The sequence below is a fragment of the Lissotriton vulgaris genome, chromosome 3_1 (genome assembly GCF_964263255.1).
Source record: "Lissotriton vulgaris chromosome 3_1, aLisVul1.2, whole genome shotgun sequence".
In the NCBI taxonomy this organism is placed as follows: domain Eukaryota; kingdom Metazoa; phylum Chordata; class Amphibia; order Caudata; family Salamandridae; genus Lissotriton; species Lissotriton vulgaris.
The window spans coordinates 1,769,816,728-1,769,838,049 of NC_141689.1; the positions used below are offsets into that span (position 1 = coordinate 1,769,816,728).

At 47.5% G+C, this 21,322-nt stretch overlaps 1 protein-coding gene across 1 annotated transcript in view; it reads right to left on the reverse strand.

The window, feature by feature from the left end:
• The window catches only part of AFG2A (AAA ATPase AFG2A), a 1,627,379-nt gene that overhangs the window by 1,533,331 nt on the left and 72,726 nt on the right, over nt 1–21,322 (reverse strand). Inside the window, exon 2 of the mRNA XM_086962189.1 lies at nt 8,059–8,183. Within this exon, the coding sequence (XP_086818315.1) occupies nt 8,059–8,183 (125 nt within the window). The remainder of the gene's footprint in view (nt 1–8,058; nt 8,184–21,322) is intronic.

Here is a 21,322-nt window from a genome sequence, read left to right on the forward strand (position 1 = left end):
GGTGTTCAGCATAGAGACAGAGGGTGCCATGCGTCTTTGCACAATGACTCGTGTTGACATGGCAATGTGGCAGACATCCCCTAAGCCCTACTGCCCCTCACACTGGCACAGAGATAGATTGGCCTGGCACCATGACAACAATGCATAGCTCTGGGTCACACAACGGCTTGACTGCAGACACCTGAGAGCGTTATAAATGCTGCCGAAAAATGCCCCTTTCTTGCCAGCTGGCTGCATGTTGCATGGGCCTGCCAGGTGGCAGAATCTATGCTGGCATCGGTGGAAGGCTGCTGTCATACTGGAAGCCCCAGACAGAGGCCTCTAGGTTAGGCCGGGGTAGGCGAGGACACACGGCAGAGCCTGCAGCACTCTGGGGAGGTGGAAACACAAGAGCCAGCGTGAGGTGGAAAGAGGGCTAAAGTGAATGGGGCTCGCGGTGGGAGGGGAGACAAAGCGATTACAATGTGGGGGTGGTAGAGTATCTTTGAGAAGAACGAGGGAGATAAAATTAGAAACGACGACTACAGAGACCATCATCAAATGAATGTGAGGAAAATAAAGGCAATTGCCCAGGTAAATGGGGACAGGTGTAAGAGGGAAGGGAAGAAAGAGAGACAAAGTGAACGAAGGAGCAAAGCATAGAAAATAACAAGCGTTGCGCGCTCTGAGCTAGGGGAGGGGGAGGGCCATTAAAGGAAGGGGGTGGAGAGGAACCGGTGAAAGCTCGGGCTGAAACTTCAAAGGAAAGCGGACATGGAAGGAAGGGTGGGAGGGAGATTTGCGATCGAGCATATGGGGGTGAGGGGGTGTGCACCCTGGTGAACTCCATGTGTTTGCCAGCAGAGGTGGTGCGCGCGCACGAAGTGTCTGGTGGGAAATGAAAGCTGGGCACAATGTGCGTGGTTGTGCCTTGTGCCCTGGCATAGAGGCACAAGATGCCATGTGCCCTGGCATAGAGACAGAGGGTGCCATGCGTCTTTGCTCAATAACTCGTGTTGACATGGCAATGTGGCAGACATCCCCTAAGCCCTACTGCCCCTCACACTGGCACAGAGATAGATTGGCCTGGCACCGTGACAACAATGCATAGCTCTGGGTCACACAACGGCTTGACTGCAGACACCTGAGAGCGTCATGAATGCTGCCGAAAAATGCCCCTTTCTTGCCGCTGGCTGCACGTTGCATGGGCCTGTCAGGTGGCAGAATCTGTGCTGGCATCGGTGGAAGGCTGCTGTCATACTGGAAGCCCCAGACAGAGGCCTCTAGGTTAGGCCTGCAGCACTCGGTGGAGGTGGAAACACAAGAGCCAGCGTGATGTTGAAAGAGGGCTAGAGTGAATGGGGCTCCCGTGGGAGGGGAGAGAAAGTGATTACAATGTGGGGGTGGTAGAGTATCTTTGAGAAGAACGAGGGAGATAAAATTAGAAACGAATACTACAGAGACCATCATCAAATGAATGTGAGGAAAACAAGCATCAGAAAGGTGGACAGTTAACCTTTGCAAATTCGTTTTTGTTAAAATCTAAAGTGTGCTACAGCTGATGAATTACATGGTTTTATCAGGCTGATTTATCAGGCTTTATTATGCGAGAAACACAGCTGCTTTAAAATGGCATAATTCCAGTGCCCCTTGACCTATGCAGAGGAAATGCATTTCTCTTGGTTTTACGGTTTAAACTACACAACATCAGATAAACCATTCAAAAGCAGTGCAGCTCAAACAGAAACTAGTAAGGGGGCTGTGCACGGCTCTACTCTCGGAACGGCTGCTGCAATGGCTCTTCCCACTACTGCACCCGGTTGGGCGGGGATTCTAGAATCGCTGCACTGGTGCCATGCAGGGTACTATTAAAGTCCTTATTTCGCTGGGTATTTATTTACATGAAAGGGATGTGGCTGAAGTCATAGACATAAAGGAAGGACTCAAACTAGTTTTACGTCCCTTTAAAAGACACAGAACTGCAGATTGTATCTTTAAATCACGTAAACGCTATGAGTAAACCTTGTTCCTGTTCCAGATATTAAAATAGTGAGCTGCTGTGTGGGGGCTGTGACTGACATTCTATTAATGCTTATACGGCGGTTTGTTGCACTTTCCTGGTTTCTAACACAGGGCATATCTCCTGACATGTGGCCATGTTCGAACCAGGCAAATAGTTTGCAAGTTATGATCTTCTTTACAATGCGTCGATCTTAATTTCACATGGAGCGTTGTGCTGATAACATAAAGTCCGTGCACGGTTGAAGTCGGGCTGGGGCTAAAAGGTAGCTGCTTGATTACACTGAATCGGGAATCGCACGATTGAAAGCGAGGCTGGAGCTAACAAGTTGTGATTGTAAGAAGAGACAGAGAGGAGGAAAGGTGGGAGGGAACACGGCCTGGGGGAAGCTGGCTGGGGAGGAGAAATGCAAGTAAAGTGTGTGCGCAGGGAGAGAGAGGGGAGGTGCTGGAGCTGGGGAACAGATGGCCATGAAAGTTTATGGCCCAAAAGCGCGTGCCTGTGGCCACGTGAACTCGAAGAAAACCGCACGAAAAAACCCGTGGTTTCACGAGTATTTTGAGCACTTGAATTCACGCCATTTCCCATTCCTTCGGAATGGAAAAGGCGAGACCTAATAAAAGAAAGTGAGAGTGGGAGTAAAAGTACTAGCAGGAGTACGCTGGAGAAAGTAGAAGAGTAAGTAGGAGTATCATTAGGAGTAAGCGGAAGATTTGCTGCTAGTAGAATTAGGTGTAGGCGTAAGAATAATGAAAGTAAGAATAAAATAAAGATAACAGGAAGAAAGATGATGACAAGAGAGCAAATCCTTTCCCCTGCTTCCGAGAAAGAAACCAGTGCTAATAAATTCTGGTGTGCTTTCTGATTAATGCACAGATCACACGAAACGTAAGGGCCATTAATTAAGCATTGTTGTGACATGCCTCACTTTGTTAAAGATCACGTGTGTGCAGCTGAACTAGGTAATATTTACATCTTTTTATAGTGATCAGAAACGGCCGACTTGTGTTACTTGGCGCTTCATGAAAGAAAGTTATTACTGCGCCCCATGGTGAAGGTACAATCTCGGCCTGTACAATAGATCACAGACACACATGTCTCTGTAACATGTCCTGTGTGGAAGCAGCGAGCAGGGGAAGGTGGTCTGCGGTGCAGAACGAGCATGCACTCAAGGTCTGACTGCAATTACTGGGCTGGTTCCCCTATGATCTTCCTCGTATTGATGGATAGGTGTCAGTTGTGCCTGCCTTTCTTTTTTTAAAACTTTTTTTGTGGACTTTTTTAAACTCTTTTTTATTATAATCAGCATTAAAAGGGTACATTACTTCCAGATAACAATCACATATCATCAGAAATGTCAGCACTACACAATCCCAGTACAGTATTAAAACAGTATACAATACACCACAATAACTTCCATCACGTCGGTGCCTGCCTTTCTGCGGAAACAAAGCGCCCAAGACAATAACAATACTTGTGAACATACAATGAATGCGTCTTTACTGCAGACAGTTTGGCTTATTCTGAGAGAAGGGAATGTGTCCTCACTTTGAAGGAGCAGAATTAAGTGTATGTGACAATGGGCCTGTCATGAAGGCGTTGGTGCAACGTATTGGCAGAGCATGAGAAATGCATTTTACAGCACTTCTGTCTTTACCATTAACATTTTATTTTTGGACATCTATATACATTTTAAAATTCATGTTATTAACTCGTAATAGCTTGTGAGGTAATTATAGCACACTCTTCCCTGATTCTTACGTATGATATGCAAACTGGCATGCACATTTTAATGATAGTGCACTAAAAGGTTTACATTAAAGAGCATAAAATGATTTCTCAAATCAACTCGAGCAGCACTTTTGAACTGTTCAGCTCAGGCTGAGCACGTGCTACATAACCCGGTGGATGAGAAGTCGTTTTTAGGTAAAGCATACCAGACAGCACAAGCTGTTTGGTTGCAAAAGGCATACTGCTAGAGCGTTTTTAATAGATACAAATTAATGCAATAACATGTAGAAATAATTAGCAGTATTCATGACGTGAGACGTCAATTGTGTTCTTGACGGTATGCTGGAACACGAGCCCCCCCAACTGAACACAAAACCGAATATGAAAGGGTGGTCCCTGAAGGATACTATACAGGGCATACAGATGTATGACATATGGAGGGTATGTTACCCGAAACCAAGGTCGTTTTCATGACCCCGGTAACTAATACTTTTAGTCAACTGGATTACTGTTTTATTTCCAAAGCTAAATCATCGGAAGTGGAAGGAATATTCTACTTGTCTAAATATCTCTCAGACCATTCACCAGTTCACTAAGTGTTGGGGGAAACGACCGGGACCGGCAATCCCCATGTGGAGGCTCCAAGAGAAGGTGCTGTTGGATCCTCCCTTTGCTGCTGCAATGTCAGAGGCGATGACCCAATACTTTGAGGAAAACTGGGGGTCAGCCTCTAATAGAGTGTGTGAATGGGAGGCAATGAAGGTGGTACTCAGAGGGGTGTGCATGCAGACAACTTATGGAGTTAAATGCCAGCTAGAACAGGATATCCATAGGACAGAAAGTAAGCTGAGTTAGAGGGACCCCTCTAATTTTAGAGGTGGACCTCCCCAAATCCCCACATGCCTTTGATGAGTGGTGTGCGGTACGCACAAATTTATTGGAATCTTGGCGGCGGCTTGAAAAATTCGCATATTCAGCCTTCCGTCGGCAGATAGAAAAATGCACGTATTCAGCGTTACGGCAGTGCCTGCATATAGGAGGGAGATAAATGCAGAGCTATGATCGCCCGGCTGGTGCGTAGAGAGACAGCCGGGGCGCCGATATTACAGATGCATGATACCAGCGGAAAAGTGGTACATAGCCAGAAAGCAATCTTTGAAGTACTAACGTAACATCTAGAAAATGTTTTTAAGAAACCGCGCCCTCTGCCACAGTGCATGATAAGGGAATTCCTGGCAATCAGAGTTACCACATCAAGACCAAACCTCGATGGAAGCGCTTGGAGCACCCATCACTAAAGAGGAACTATTAGCAGCTATCAGCCAACTTAAACCAGGAAAAAGTAAGGGAAGCAATGGTTTCCTGGTAAAATTTTACCAACGGTTTGTTGCATTGTTGGTGGAATGCCTCTTAGAAGTATATAATGAGGCCTTATCACTGCAATCACTGCCGACTTGAGAGAGGCAGTGGTAATTATGATGCCCTAGCAGGATAGGGGCCATTGTTACCGAGATCCTGCAGACAAAGATCACTTTCAAATTTAGATGGGAAACTGCTGAGCAGGATCCTTTCGGCCGGATTTCTTCCACACGTCCTACCTGATCCACCTGGAGCAGGCGCGCTTCATACCCAAACGTAGTACCATGTATAATCTACGACGTCTATCACATGTACGGCACTCTTCAAGGTTTAAGGAGGATGGCTATTCTTTGGCGTTCTTTGACATAGAACAAGCCTTCGATTTGGTGGACTGGCCACATATGTAGTCTGTCCTCCAGCGGATGGGTGTGGGACAGGTCAGGTCAGGTCAAAATAAGCTTTATTCGAAATCACAAAGTGAATAATAAAAGCTACAAAATACATCCATAACAAAAATTAAAAAAACCAGTATAAACGCAAAAAAAAGACAAAGTGCTAAAAACTACTGTGCATAAAAACAGTAGTCGACTGCACAATCAATTGCAATTTACTGCTACCTACAATTAATAACGGCCAATAAAACCCGGGGCATTACTGAACATATGTATAAATTCATCAGCATTGCAGGTACATAAAAGCTTGTTGATGCAAAAACAACAATTGATGGACAGAATGCAGAACAATGTCATACATTCACCCAAGTACAGACAAATTCAAGTCTCAGATAACCTCCAACTCCTTTATGTAAACGTGACAAATAAAACAAGCATTTACAATGCAACGGTTTCGCTTTTGTAAAAGTTAGAGCTTTTGTCATTGCTCATGACAAATTTTCCTGTATATGTTGTAGAATTCTGATGAGTAAATGGGAAGGAGGAGGAAGAGAAAGGCGAAAAACAATGACAAAGGGAACAAGCAGGGAACAGAGGCACGAGCAGGGAACAGAGGCACGAAAATCGGGTCACAAGCAGGCAACAGAGGCACTAAAACCGAGTCACAAGCAGACAACAGAGGCACAAAAACCGGGTCATAAGCAGGCAACAGAGGCACGAAAACCGGGTCACAAGCAGGCAACAGAGGCACGAAAACCGAGGCACAAGCAGGGAACAGAGGGACAAAAACCGGGTCACATGCAGGGAACAGCACGCACAACGAGGGAAGGGGGGGCAGAAAAGCACGCACAACGAGGGAAGGGGGGGTAGAAAAGCGTGCACAATGAGGGAAGGGGGGCAGAAAAGCACGCACAACGAGGGAAGGGGCGAGGCGCTTTGAGACAGACCAAGCAGACAGAAATACAGACAGCGGAAACTAAGAAACACAGACATTGGCAGCAAGAAAAATCTTCCGAAGAGAATTACACCGAAGTTAGCACGAGAACAAAAGTTCACCCAGAACATATTTTTTGGGCGTTGGTGCACATCCCTTGAGTAGCATTTGAGGTCGTTGTGTTATAAAAAGGCACCAGGCAGGCTTCTATAAGTTGATGTTTAGTACATGTGGAATAAGTATTTGTATGCAGTATCCAAGTTGTCCACAAACGGACAGTCGAAATGGCTGATGGTTATTAACATTAAAATGAATCTGGTTGCCCCACAAAGCTGTTTTTCCTTTTGGCCACTTCAGAGTCAATAGGCTTAATGGGAGCTTGCAGAGCCTCATGATCTGAATCTGTTCAATCCAGCTGCCCTTCTCTAAGCGAGGGGCCACTGATGGCCGTTAACGCCGTATCCAGAAAGTAAAACGGTGGAAGCAAGCAGGGAGTGATGAGGAAGACTTTCTGACTCCAGGAAGAGAGGGGGCCCGTGGAGAAAAATCCGGCATCTACTGAAAAGGCAGACTGCGGATCTGTGAGGCCTACTCCCCTGAAGTGAGCAGCTTCCTAGAAGCATTTAAGGGAATCAGGGAACTTCCCCATAACGATCAAGATCAGTGAGAAGGCATCGGACTAGGAGGGGGGTGGAAGGGACGGGGAGAAATGACGCGGCTGCGTGTCCTCGGCTCTGGCAGGGCAGGGAGAGGCTGCAGGAGGTTCCTGACGAGAAAGGAGCATTACGTGAACCCACCCGCTCGCCCTAGCTCCTAGAAAAAAATGGCGGCCGCAAACATCCTGGGGGAAAAAAAATAAGACAACACCCACCGCCGCAATGACGGCAACAAAGGGGCGGAAAGAGAAAAAAATCGCCGGAACGCCCACGAATCTGCTCCGGCAATGACGGACAGATCTCTCTTCCAATGGCTAGCCTCCATTTATGGAGTTAGCCAATGGAAGAGCAGGCGGGACAAAGCCCCCGTACTGCTTCTCAAAAGATTTCGCCTGAGCGAACGCTGCTGCGCAGCGGACGCCAGGCGAAACCTAAAAAGCATATATGGAAGAACACTAATCAAGAAATCAATCAGTACTTTTCCCATGCTCCAGATAAAAGAAGAGGAAGTAAAGCAGTATTACCTCTCTAAATAGGAGTCACCAAATGAGAGTGACAATGAAGTCCATGTATGGTAAGCAATGGGCAGGCTCTAAGCCCCTCCTAGTAAACATTATCTCTCGCAAGTGAGATCGTATGAGCTAGCAGCACTTGCGCTGTCACAGGCAAGACCTAAAAAGGGATATGAGAATATCTGTAAGGCATATATTTCTAATATTCAGACTTTTAGGAACTTTTTTTATCGTAGCTTGGAAGACATTTAAAATCATGATCCATATCGAGTATTCTTTTAGCTGCAGCAATACAAGTGCAGCTCGACATAGGACAAGCAAGTAGTGTGTGAAGGAAGTTGACATTATGTGAGGCTCTGTTGGAGCTCCAGTTACTGGCTTTGGGGACAACCAGGGACTCCACAAAGTTTTGAAAGTAAGGCAGCAGTTTTAATAAGGCAATCAATTAACGGTACCATGCTGAAGCAAATCATACCTCTTGACGCCCATTTACACTGGTAAGTAAGACAGGACGCCCAATGCAAATACCAGCAGACTTCATACTGTTCAGCCCCAACTGCGCCAGGGAGCTTCTGTAGGACTTGGGCGCCTTATCAACCTCTGCAATGACACAAAACAATAGTTATTAAACATGGTACAGGCAATACAATATCTACCACGTAGGTATGATGAAGAATACTTAATTTTGAACCTTTTTAGGGATTTACAAAATTGATAGATTTATTTTATTTCGATAGGTTTGTATATGGTGTACACAGCCAACTGCACTAACAGCAGACAAAGTTAAAGTTTTCCCCCAAAAATAATTATCACATATGCAAGGGACCACTAAATCCCAAGATCATACTTAACAAATATACATAAAAAACTGCAAACTAATAGTGGGATAAGGGAGAGTATACAAGCGAAAGGAGAGATAAGAGAACAGTTACTTCAAAGAATAAAATCAATAACAATTGCATGAGCAGGAACTTCAGTGCAGGAAAAAAAAAGAAGGAGGGTTGTGGGAGCACTATGAGCCTGTGAATGAAGAAGTCATAACAAGTAATAGAGGCCAGGCAAAATTATCTTCATGAGAAGAAATGGCAGGGGGAAGATGAGGAGAAAGGGCAACAGGAAGAGGAGGCAATTATAGTAGTTAAGGAAAACAGGAGGCGATACAAGAGAAACAACCTGGTAGAAGCACATTCCGCTGGAGAAAAAAGGAGCAAAAACCTGGTAAAAAGACAAGGTTAAAACAAGCATTTTCAATGCAACGGTCTCGCCTTTGCAAAAGTTAGAGGTATTGGCATTGTAAATAACAACATTTTTAATTATGGGTTGCTTTTGAAAACAGATAAATAAATGGCATTGTCAATTACAATGGCAATAGCTTAATCTCTCGCAAATGCCACACACAAACACACAGACCCACACCCACACAACCCCACACACAGCCCCACACACACACACAAACAGCCACACACACACACACACAGCCCCACGCACACGGCCCCACACACACAGCCACACACACACCCACACACACACAGCCACACACACACACAGCCATGGCCACACACACACAGCCCCACACACACACACACAGCCCCACACACACACACAGCCCCCCACACACACACAGCCCTACACACAGAGAGAACCACACAAGGAGAGTACCACACACGGAGAGAACCACACACACACAGAGAGCCACACTCACACACAGAGAGCCACACTCACACACAGAGAGCCACACTCACACACAGAGAGCCACACTCACACACAGAGAGCCGCACTCACACACAGAGAGCCACACTCACACACAGAGAGCCACACTCACACACAGAGAGCCACACACACAAAGAGCCACGTGAGATAGAGTCAGAAAGTGCGGAGTGGTGGAAGAAAGAGTATGCAGAGGGAATCAAGACTAAACTAGACAGATAGGCTGCTAAGAAAAACTTTGGGGCACTGCACTTACTTTTTTCACAAATTAAAGGCTGGTTTTTAACATTTACTAGTTGTTTTGTTACCCCACTAAAACACGTTGGTACTCTTATGGAACTCTGTGTATTGCAAGAAGTAAATAAAGTGCTTTCTCTTATACTTTTAAATATGGCCTGTTTTCACTCGTTCAGCTGCCGCACAGATGTGCTGCTGAACTCGTTCAAAAACACAGGTCACCTTTATAAATACTAGTAAGGAGCAGTATCCTGAAATAGATCCTCAACCAGAAGGGCAGCAATTTTAAATCATCAGGTAAAGGCCCCGGAGCAGTATTAGCCAGTCTGTTCTTATTTGCTTAGTCTCTTCTGTTTAAGTCTGCCTATATCCCCCCGCCTCTCCCCCCACCACCACCACCCGAGTCTGCCCTTGTTTTTGCCCACTGCAATCTCACCCTGCCCTCTTCCCCAAACAACCCTTTCTCCACCTCCCAAGTATCAGCACTTCCCCTCAGTCTGCTCGATTTAACCTTAGCCTGCCCTTTCTCTGTAGCCAGTCCCTTCAAGTCTGTATGTTACCACCTTCCTCTCAGCCTGCCACCTTTCAACCAGACAGTAAGTCCTCCATGAAGACTTGTCTGCTTTCAGATTGCCCATATTCCAGTCTGCCCGCTTACATATCAGCTTGAATATATCTGCTTTTCTCTCACCCTACCCATTAGCCCCAGTCTACCCATTTCCCTCGATTATGACCACTACTATAACCTAACATTGCCCTCATATGACGGGAGGGTTACGTAACATAGTCAAAATGGGAACATGTGTTATCAGGCTGGCAGTAGCCGGGTGAATAGACACTTGGCTTGTGTTGTGCATGGAAGGGTGGGTACCACACCAGTGACGGTCCTGGGCTCATGGTAAATGCTGGTGTGTGCAGACAGGCCACCCCTTGACACTCCTGCAGTTTGTTATCTGCAACAATCTCACATTCATGCACCTTCTATACCTGACATCGTAGAGCATCTCTTTACACGTTCAAAGGTGACCCAATTTGCAAACATGGGCTACTTTTTTAGCCATCAGATTCACTAATGGGTCCACTTTTATTTTGGTGCCCGGGCCGGTTTTCTGCCCCAGTCGGACCCTGGTATCTTTGCTCTCACCAGGACCCCTCGATAGGGCAGGGCTGGTACACACCTCCCGTGCTAGGGGACATGTATGGGCATTGCACTCACCCCACCGGGCTCAGGAGCCGGAGAGGCAGCTGTTCTCTACTCTCCTCCGGCGCCAACACAAGCAGAGCTGGGACTCCCTTCCCTCAGAGGGAGGGGCGCAGGCTACACAAGAGACAGTTCGTATGCAGAGAACACATGAAATGAAATCGTTAAACGTGACTTATCAAGCAAAAGAAAATGTATCGGCTGGTGGTTGATTATTAAAAATGTGATTAAATAACAATACAGAAACCCAATGGAAGAAAATGTGATGAAAGAAACAAGCACATTCTACCGGTTGGTAGCTGCCTCAGGTGGTCTCAGGGACGGTGCTGGAGGCTGCGGTAACTGCTAGCGGATTCGCCCATGGCGAGGACTCACACGAGTGGCACAGCAGCTCCTGCTGGCGCCTTCAGTCAAGTTACACACCAACAATTCACGCATGCCCAATCCTTCACTTCCTATCTGAAGACATGCGGAGTACAGCACTTCCTGGCTCGAACACGCACGACATCAGAACTGCGTAAACAGAGAGCGTGTTATTCTAACGTTGAAAGCCATGACGCAAACGGAGGCCCCTCCCCCAGTGAACCCGCCTACAGCACCGTCTGCCCTGCACTGGAATACGATACGACCTAGCCCTGCTGCTGGGGGCAGGCTGGGCAGCTGCTGGCGCTTCATGGGAAGTTATAAATACCACTAAAAACTAAATTCAGGATCACACTTTTCTTTCAACAACCACAGAAAGCGAATAGCGTAATATTTCTCGAAGAGGAAAGGGTATGTGTTAAGAAGCATGGGGTGGCGGGGGTCTTTGCTCGCACGGCTGTCAAAATCATGTGTGATATGGCCATGCATTTTTGCAGCACGACCGTGCATTCCCTCAGTTGAAGGTCTGCTTTAACTCCTAGCATGCCTAGTGGAGTTGGCGCGACTTTGGAGGTTCGAGTCTCGGCGTCGGCTCACCAGCCCGTGATTCTGGGAAAATCACTTAATCTCCCCGTGTCTACCAAAGAAAAGATGGCGTGAATGAAGGGTAGCAGGGGTGAGAGAGGGGGCGGGGAGGGGCAACGGGATGAGGCAGAAGCGGAGGAGGGGGTGACACGCACGACCACGTTTCTCCGAGGCGAGGCAGAAATGCCTCGTAGAAACGCAGCCTCATTTCGGGATTCGGGGCGTGTTTTTCTTTCTCTCCTCTTCCCATTGGCTGGAAGGTAAAATTCCAGCCAATGGGAAGAGGAGAGAAAGAAGAGAGAAAGAAAGTTAAAAACACACCCCGAATTCCAAAAAGACGGCGCTTGAACGGAGTGACGCCCCTCTCCTCCAATGGCTGGCCTCCGTTTAGGAAGCCAGCCAAAGGAGAAAAGGGCCGGGTTCAAGCCCCCACTCTAGGAGACATGAGATCTCTCCCTGCGACTGCGCAAGCGCAGCCTACGCAGTTCTCGACCTAGACAGGTGAGGGCACGCGTCAGCTAATTAAGAACCGAGGAAGGAGTACACTAAGAAAAATCTAAGAAAGAAGCAGTGGTCAGAAAGGCAGTTAGATGGGTCCAATTTGGAAATGTCTGTGGGAAAAGGCAGTTGAAGGGATGTTGTAATGTTAAAATAGAAGTTGCAGAGCTGGAGGAAGGGAGCATGGTCAGATTGGTAAGCCGGACAGTTGGGTGATGGTGCAGTGTCTAAGCGTGACCTGTGGTCTGTTTTTTTTTTTTAAGGGTCCTCTGTTTCATTCCTCCCTTGCCAGGCCATCGAACTTTCTGCATTTTAGGCTATGGTGGTCGGGTAAGGGGATTGAGTCTGAAGATCGGCCTTATGGGGGCTAGGGTTTGCACTGGCTGTTGTGCCATTCTCACTTCAGACCCCATGGGGCCAGCCTGGCCCAGACACAGTGTCTTTCCCCCTCCTCCTCCCACACAGGCCAGGGTGGGCTGGGGAGGGTGGGAGTATGTAGGTGCCTCGCTGGGAGCAGTGAGGTGATGTTATAGCCATATGCCAACTGCACCTTAGCCCTTTCTCTCCCAGAGCAGCAGTAGCTGTGTGCTTTTTCTTCATTCCACCCCTGCCATGCCATCGCCCCGTAGCTTTGGTTGGCTGAGGAGGGCCTGATGTAATGAGAAGCGGCCTCAGATTCGCTGAGGTTGAGGTGTTGTCTTCTTGGCCCCAATATCTTTAGAGTCTTCCTAGAGGGTCTATGCGTATTTCCATAGGCCTCACTGTGAGGAAACCTTTATTAGACCTTTATTAAACTTGAGAGGATGTAGGGTAGAGTTCTTCAATCTGTGGAGTGCGCCCCCCTGGGGGGGCGCGATGCCCTCTCAGAGGGGGGCACACACTCCACCTTAAGATCTCGCATTTCATTGTTTCCCAATTATTGGTGCATGACATGCCCTTTAGTAATTTTGAAAGAAAGCTAATTCCGCTCCGAGAGCTGAAATGCTTTTAGCTGTAGTGGAAAGGAGGGGGCCTCCTGTGCTATGAAAACAAATGTGAAAGAACAGACTGTTTGTTCGCTTTTGGTTTAATAGCAGAGGAGACTCTCGGAATGAACCCTCACAGGATAGTTAGCTTTTCGAATAAAGGAGGCAAAGTTTCTCTTAAATTACACATAGCTGCTAAGGTTTCAGAGTGCTATGAGTGAAATTTCCATAATTTTAGTGTAATTATGAGTCACATTTTAAGGCCAATGAGTGACATTTTCTCATGAGTAAAATCAAGTAATGAAGATGAGAGAAACATTTAAATATTCATAAATTAAACCTATTTGAGCATCGAGAAACAGTGTCATTTTAGAGTAACTGTCGCAATGTGTCACACACTGTACGACCAGCACTCACTTACTGCAGGCAGTGGCCTGATTGTGTTTTGCCAATGAATTTAATTGAGACAGACACTCAGCTACAGGTGTCTTAGTGCACTGTAGACAGTCTCACTACTTACTTCACCTTTTGAAAAAGCCATCTATCTCTATGCTTTGTGGTGTCCGGCGTCTAGATTTTCTATAAGGCTAGGGGCCAGCATTGTCATCCACTATCCTAAGGCTTCACCGAAAAGAGACACCCGAGGCAGCGGAACAGCTGCACGTAGGGGCTCAGCACCTCAACTCTGCGCACACTAACCTCTGTGTTCCATTGGCCACGAAGTGATGGATATTCGAACCCCCTCTCAGAGCACAAGTCCTATTAAAACAAGTGGGGGGAACTAATGAACATAAACAATGTTCACTGTTGTCACATGACATCACAGGAAAAGATGTCACCACCCTGTGAGATCCTTCGTTTTAAAATAAATGTGCTAGGCTTTCCTTCCTTGCTTGCTATGGCCACCTCCTTTGATAGTTAACCACGTTTTATCAAGACAAAGCCTTCAGTTGTATTGGTAACGCTCAACAATTTGAAAAGGTGCAACAAGTCTGGGATTGAGTTGCTCACTTCCATTCACAATGTTTATGTAGAGGTTGGTAGGTATGTGCCTAGTTGTAGGGTAATTACTTAGGAGGTGAACGGGCTGCACCAGATAACACTGTCCCATCATGACTCAACTGCATAAGTAAAACCCTAGTAATTACAATTTGCGCACATTTTATCTGAGAAAATTGTGATTTGAACTATGTAATAAGCCTCTCTCATTTAACGAAACCCACTCACAAACCTGCACTTTATTAAACACTTTTACTGTGTTTAACATTATTTGCTAGATATGGCCTGGAATATGTGAATGGCGGTCGATTATGTTGTGTACCAGATTCCAGGGATTTCTGTCAGTGGTGGGGGGGCCCGACATTTAAAAAAAATTCCGCTGGGGGGGTTCAACATAAACCAGTTTGAAGACCTCTGATGTAGGGTCATGGGCCACTTTGGAACTGGGAAACCAGGTTCCAGCCACCGCGTCAACTCAACATCCTGTGATTCTGGACAAATAACTTAAACTCCCCGAGCATAAAGTAACAAGAATTTACAATGCAATCAGTCTCACATTTGTGAAAGTTATAGCCAATGGCGCTGTAAATGACAATGTTTTTTACTTTCGTTTTCTTGTTCACAGTGATCGTTTTTGCATAGCACGACAGGACATACTACCACTCTGAACAAAGTGCAAACAGACTTGCATGGGAAAATCGGTGCAGTATCCTCCAAACTCTCCCTGCTCAGAGCTGATTTCAAGAACATGAGCACCAGAGTCAAGGAGGGAGAGAAAACCACCAAGAACGTATGTACCGAGACCAAAGAACTCCAACGAAAAGTGCGCCTATTAGAGACAGAAACCAAGGTACTTACTGACAAACTCGATGATTACGAAGGCCGGTCTTGGCGCAACAATGTTCGCATTATTGGGTTGCCGGAGGCGAGCAGCTGACCTATTTGTAAAGGAAATCATTCAACAATGCCTTTAACCCAAAGGACTCTCAAATTAATTCTCGTGGAAAGAGCACACCGAGCCCCGGGAGGGAGACCAAGACCAGCGGCACCCTCTAGACCAGGGGTCTTCAAACTGTGGGGTGCGACCCCCAGGGGGGCCGTGGAGCGATGCAAAGTGGGTCGCACATTCCCAGTCACACTTCTGCCCAGGCCCAAGGGCTTCAGCCCCCCACTTCCCCCGTCCTGTGTCTCAGCTCGGGCTGCTGCAGTGCAACACGAGCTGCTGGGGGCTCAGCTGGGCAATGTCTGGAGTCTTATCTCCAGTGAGTTTTTCACAGGTTTTTAAAGACCATTTGCATATTTACATGCCTTTGTAAACTGGTTATAGAGGCTTCGTTTTTTTTCTGGTTCCAGTAACCCCTGGGTCCCCGCTCTGCCTTTTCCTTAAATTTGTATTTTACATTTACTGCTGTAGTGTGAGAATGCATTTCATGAAAAGGAATATAAAGTTGGGATGCCAAAATAAAAATTCCAGCCGTGAGTTGTTTAAAGAGCCTGCAAAAACCTCCTCATGACAATAAATAGACTTACAAATAAAAAAGTATGTATTCATTCGTTATGTGACTTTTCTGTCTTTGTTCTCTTTAATTATCAGTCATGGATCATTGAGGCAGCCCTAGAACACAATTAAAAGTGCTTTCTATTTATATTTGCTGTTCGAACTATGCACAGATTAGTGCTGAAAATACAGCTTTAGGCAACTGCTTATTTTTGTACCGACTGGTTCATCAAAATATTGAGCTGGCAACCCTAACCATAGGACTGGAAATGTATTTTCTCCACCCTCGATTAATGCCATAATAGCAATAGTTTAACTTAGATCTTAAACCCTACGCCGCTGTCAATAACATGCTGAGTAACTTCAAGTGTCTGGGAATGCACCCTGCATTCAGACAACTCACTCCACATTCTCGCCCTTCACTTTCACGCTCACCCTGCACTCACAGTGATCACAATGCATTCACACTGATCACCATGCACTCACACCATTCACCAGCTCACCCTGCACTCACCGTGATCACTCTGCACTCACAATGCACTTGCGCTGTTCACCCTGTATCTCACTCTGCTGTCACACGAGCATACTACACCTCCTGCACTCATGTGACACGGCACTTACCTGTCCCCCTCACTGCTCAATCTCAACTCACTCAAACAAGCCCATCACTAATCATAAATTAATTCATCCCATTCTGAACTTGCATTCGCACCCAAATTCATACGGCCACTTCACTCACCCTGCAGTCACTCCTCTTACCCTACTCTCACACTGTTGCAAAGCGCACCGCGCACTCACATGGGCACTCTCGTCAGCCACACAGTCAGTGGGTTAATGTGCCTTCTACAAAGAATATGTACCATGCAGATCACAGAAATGAGTGTGAGTAAACTATGAGTAGCGCTATAAAAAAAGGAAATATTTGTCACAAAGGTGCTATAGAGAGATGAGGTGCATTGTTGGTGAGTGGTAGTGAGAGAATTCCTGGAGGAGAGGACACGGGGTGGGGCACAAAAAAAGACTGTTAAACCGTGTGCAACCAGTGCTAGGGCTAGCCCTGGTTGGTAGTGTTAGTCCCCCCTCCGAAGTTCTGGTCTAGTGGCTCCCCTACTTCTGCCTCTTATTATTATTTACATTTGTAGTGTGCTACTGTTCCCAAAAGATGTCCTGGGGGATAATAACTTTCTTCTGCCTGAAGGCAAATGAGAAACACACAGAAGGAGAAGGAGAACCAACCAAATGAGGTAACCTACAAACCATAGAGAAAGGTTTTTAAATCTTCCTAAAAGATAATAGATTCTTAGTGGAGCGGAGCAAAGGAGGTGCAAGTTCCATAACTGCGCGGCCTGCACCAAAACAGGGAGACAGACAACTCATGCCTTCTTGAATTAGGGAACAATAGGCAGAGTGGCACACAGGTCCGACTCGTATGCTTGGTGAGGAGAGATGAGAGGATGAGACAGGACAGCAAGGGAGTGAGAGAATTCGATTGAAGAGGTCAGGGATGAGGAGAAATGTGAAGTCCCGAAGAGAAGTGTGGACACACAAGAAGTGAGTGTGAGCCAAAGGTGAGGGCTTCTGTTAGGACAAAGGGAGATGTGAAAGATGAATGGGGGAAATGGAGGGGTGTAAGATACAAATAAACAAAAATTTAAATGGAGAGACGAGGTGAATGAGAGTGCTGAGGGGCACGGGAGGTGACTGGGCCAGAGACACCATGAGATGAATGAGAGAGACTGTTAGAGACGAGGGCAGTGAAAAGGCAGAATGGGAAGAGGCGATTAAAGGTGACGTGAGAGGTTAAATGGGGAGAGTTCAGAAGTTGTGAAAATTGGTGAAAGAAAATGGCCTGCAAAGTGAGAGAGGGATCCGGGGTTGGGAGAGGAGAGAGAGATAGACGGGAGGGAGTGAGAGGAAAGCTGCATGGGTAAACGGCTTAACTCTGCACAAAACCACCAGAGTTTTAAGGGACCCCTTGTAAAATCTGACGAAATTGATGTACATAGACAGCACTCATTTCCCTTCCTTTCCCACTCCTCTCCCTGTGGGCACCATGGATACTGTAAATTATTGACCGTATCACCCTGCCAGTAAGAACCCGTACCCCTATGCATATGTGCAGCCATTCCAGGCACCATGGCCTTTTTACCCATTGGAATCCCCAGCTTCCCTCCTGCGCGTATCTTGCACCCCCTCTCCCATGCATAGACCACGAAACCCTTTCCCTTTGCGCGATCCTGATGTGAAAAGGTAACCCTCCTGCTTGACCCAGGCCTTCCCCATTTCCCTCTCGAAGAAGCATCCTTCGCCTCAGCTGACATAGCCCCCCCCCAGTTGTATCTGACTGCCCCTGTTCTCTCATGTACAGGTCATAAGATTTCTCTCTCTCTCTCTTTCTCTCTGCGCGACTCTGGCCCTGCACGCACCCTGACCCCCTCCTTCTCCTCATATGAGCAAGTCATACACCCTCTTCTTCCGCAAAGCCCTGTCCTTGAGAAGTCACGGCCGCGCCTGACCAGCACCTCCTTCCCTTCCCTGAATGCCCCTCTATTGACAAACCTTCCCTCCACGCTCGATTGTCCACGCAGGCATGAATACCACTCCTTTGATGACCCCTTCCCCCGAGTTCGGCTGACCACACATGTCCGAGGCCATCGCCTAAGCCAGGAGATACCATTTACTGCCCTTATTGTATGCCTAGCCACCCCACCCCCTGGGCCATGACCAGGCGCACACATCCTACGACACACTCAGCTGCATGATTGCCCTCCCCTCTTATCAGCAGGTCAAGGGTCCCCATTGTGAATGTATGTGGAATAGGATCATCACGAGGATTATAGGGATGTCCTCCTTTTGCGACATACTGACCTGATTGTACCATCAAATGTTTTGCAAAGTATATAAGCAAGAGTCTCAAGCTCACTTGTTAGAGCACCTCCCGAAAGACACTGTGTTTCGTGTCCGAAATGACTGGCTCTCCTCATGAGAAATAAACTCTGTTCTTGATTCCTGCTTCCAGCGCCCGTCTCTTTATTTGGTAACTATTCAGAATGGGAACTAAGAGGCGATCTGCGCCAGCAGCCTGGGCATCGATAGAATTATGGGCTCACTTTCTACAATTGGCGTCCCAACGCGGGGTCCATCAGTGACATAGGGTTCGGTAAGAGAGATCCAGACGAAGAAGTGAACGTCTAAAATGATCGGAGTATACCTGCCTTGAGAGGGCCCTAGCCCGGCTGCCGATCGACAGAACTTCACCAATTCTGAACGGACCTCTCTTGAGTGACCTATTGTCCTGACTGGAATCCCACAGGAATGCTACATGGAGTAAGAGAACGATCGGGCGCTGGAGGAGGGAGTCGAAGAACTGTCCGTATGGTCCGGTCCGGGTAAGATTAAGTAGGGTGTTTTTACGCCTGATTGGTAGGGTGGTTCTATCCACCTGATTGATTGAATTGATTGTATTGAAATCGGTATTTGTATACTGATATTGTATTGGTTGGTATTGGTTCATTTAGCTTTGAAGGCTACTTGATATATTGGTTCTCTTTTGAGAACGAGACATTCTCTGTTTGCAAACAGCGGCGAATAGGAACGTCGTCCCTCTTTGCAGATAGAGAAGGGTAGGTAATGCAGACTTTTGTCCCCGTTGTAATCCGTCATGCCTACTTTTCTCCCCACTGAATTGTTTGAAGTCGATTAATAATCGATTGTTGCTCTTTGAGATCTTCCCTGTCCACAAACAGAGACGAATAGGAATATTCTGTTCCCTTTATGGATAGCGAAGGGCAGGTAATGCAGACATTTGTCCCCGTTGTAATCCGTCATGCCTGTTTTTCTCCCCATTGGTTGGTTGGTTGCCTGGACATTGTTGTCTCAGGAATTGTTTCGTTTGAGGTATTTTCTATTTGCAAACAACGTGAAATAGAAACACTCTGTCTAGTCTTTGCAAGTAGAAAAGGGTAGGTTATGCCCCTTTGTGAATTCGTCAGTCCTACCCACTCCCCACTGGTTGGTAATTGTGGGGTAGCTCGCATGGTCCGCCCAGGAGACTACCCTTATGGAGGACATATGCTCTCTACTCATGGGCCATTTAGTAGAAAATAGACCGACTGGTCCGTCCAGGAGGCTACCCTAGTAAGTGGAAGTACATCGCTCGGTCTGTCCAGGATGATACCCTAATGAAGGAATATATGTTCCCCTTTTGATCGATAAATCTCGTTCCACCCCGGACCATTTATTGGAGGGGACTCGTCTGGTCCGTCCAGATGTACCCCCCTAGTGAAAAGGACACATAAAAATATGAAGTGATCACCGTTCCCTACTAACAGAAAGCTTTAGCTCGAAACACGCTAAGGAAGAGAAAGAAAAATAAAAAGAAATCAGGCTAAGTCAGTAACCCCCTGATGAGCTTTTGACTTCACCAAAAATAAGAAACATTAGAAATAGTTCATAATAAGAAATGTAAAATGGCGAAAAGATTTGATAGCAGAACATAGCCACGTGGTAACTAGGCTTCACTGCCTGTTACTGCTCCCAACATGTCTGCCTCATTGCCCGCCCCGCCCAAATAACGGTCACATGAAATAGAAACAACTCAATAGGTACCTACCCCCATTCCGGAAGCTCCCGAAGTGCAACAGGTCCGCGGTTACGCCCATCCGGAAGGCGAGGCCTGGAGGCACGAGGGACTCGCCTGGCCACGGTCAGGAGGAGATGATGTTGGGCAGGCGGTCCAAAGGATGACAAGGACCTCTCCATCTTCTCTCTTCTGCCGCCCTGCAGGCCGCGGGGAGAGAGGGGGCTGTCTTGCCTCGGCCACCGACCACCCCTCTCTCTCTCCCGATCCAGCCTTTTGTCGAAGGCCGACGCCAAGGCGAAAACGACGGCGAATCAAGTAGTCCCGCCACATTTCAAATTCGCTGCATGCCATCGCCTGCTTGTCAAGAGCCGAAGCCAAGGCAAGAACGGCGGCAAATCAAGTAGTCCCGCCAGATGCCAAATTCGCCGCCTGCCGCCGCCTGCATAGGTACAGGCAGTCCCGCCACATTCCACGCTCCCTGGAGAGTTGAAGGTAGTCCCGCCACATGTCGCCAAGGGAGGGGGGGGGGGCTGTCTTGCCTCAGCCGCCGACCACCCCCCCCCCATCATCAATGGCTGGCACGGCCAATGTCGAAAACGATGGAGCCGGAGAACGGCGCGGGGTCGCTGGAAGGGGGAGGTGGCGCGAACGACCCTCCCCCACCTCCCTCCAGGTGGAGGCTTCCAGCAACACCCCAACACTCTTTGCTTAAAGAGGGTCAACATCAAAAAGAGGTCCTCTGCCCAGGACGGGCACTCGCTCCATATCGCCTCTCCTCGACCTTGAAGATTCTATAAGAGCCGGGGGGCCCCCGACCCTCTGCATGGGTGCCCCCGCCCCCTTCGCTGGGAACCACGACATCGGTGCTACTCCTGCCGGCACCAGACTCGGATCGGAAATGGCTAAAATGCCGCCACGGCACAGGCTTGTTCAGTTCCGGAGGAACACCAGAATGACCCGGTAGGAAAATTGTTGCCGCCCTTCCCATTCTTTGACTCGTGGTCCATATTGTTAGACCGTTAACCTCATTGCACGAGACTTTCTGAACTGCCAATGGAAAGTTCTGGGCCAACCATGCGAGACTAGAGATACTCTGACTGTGCT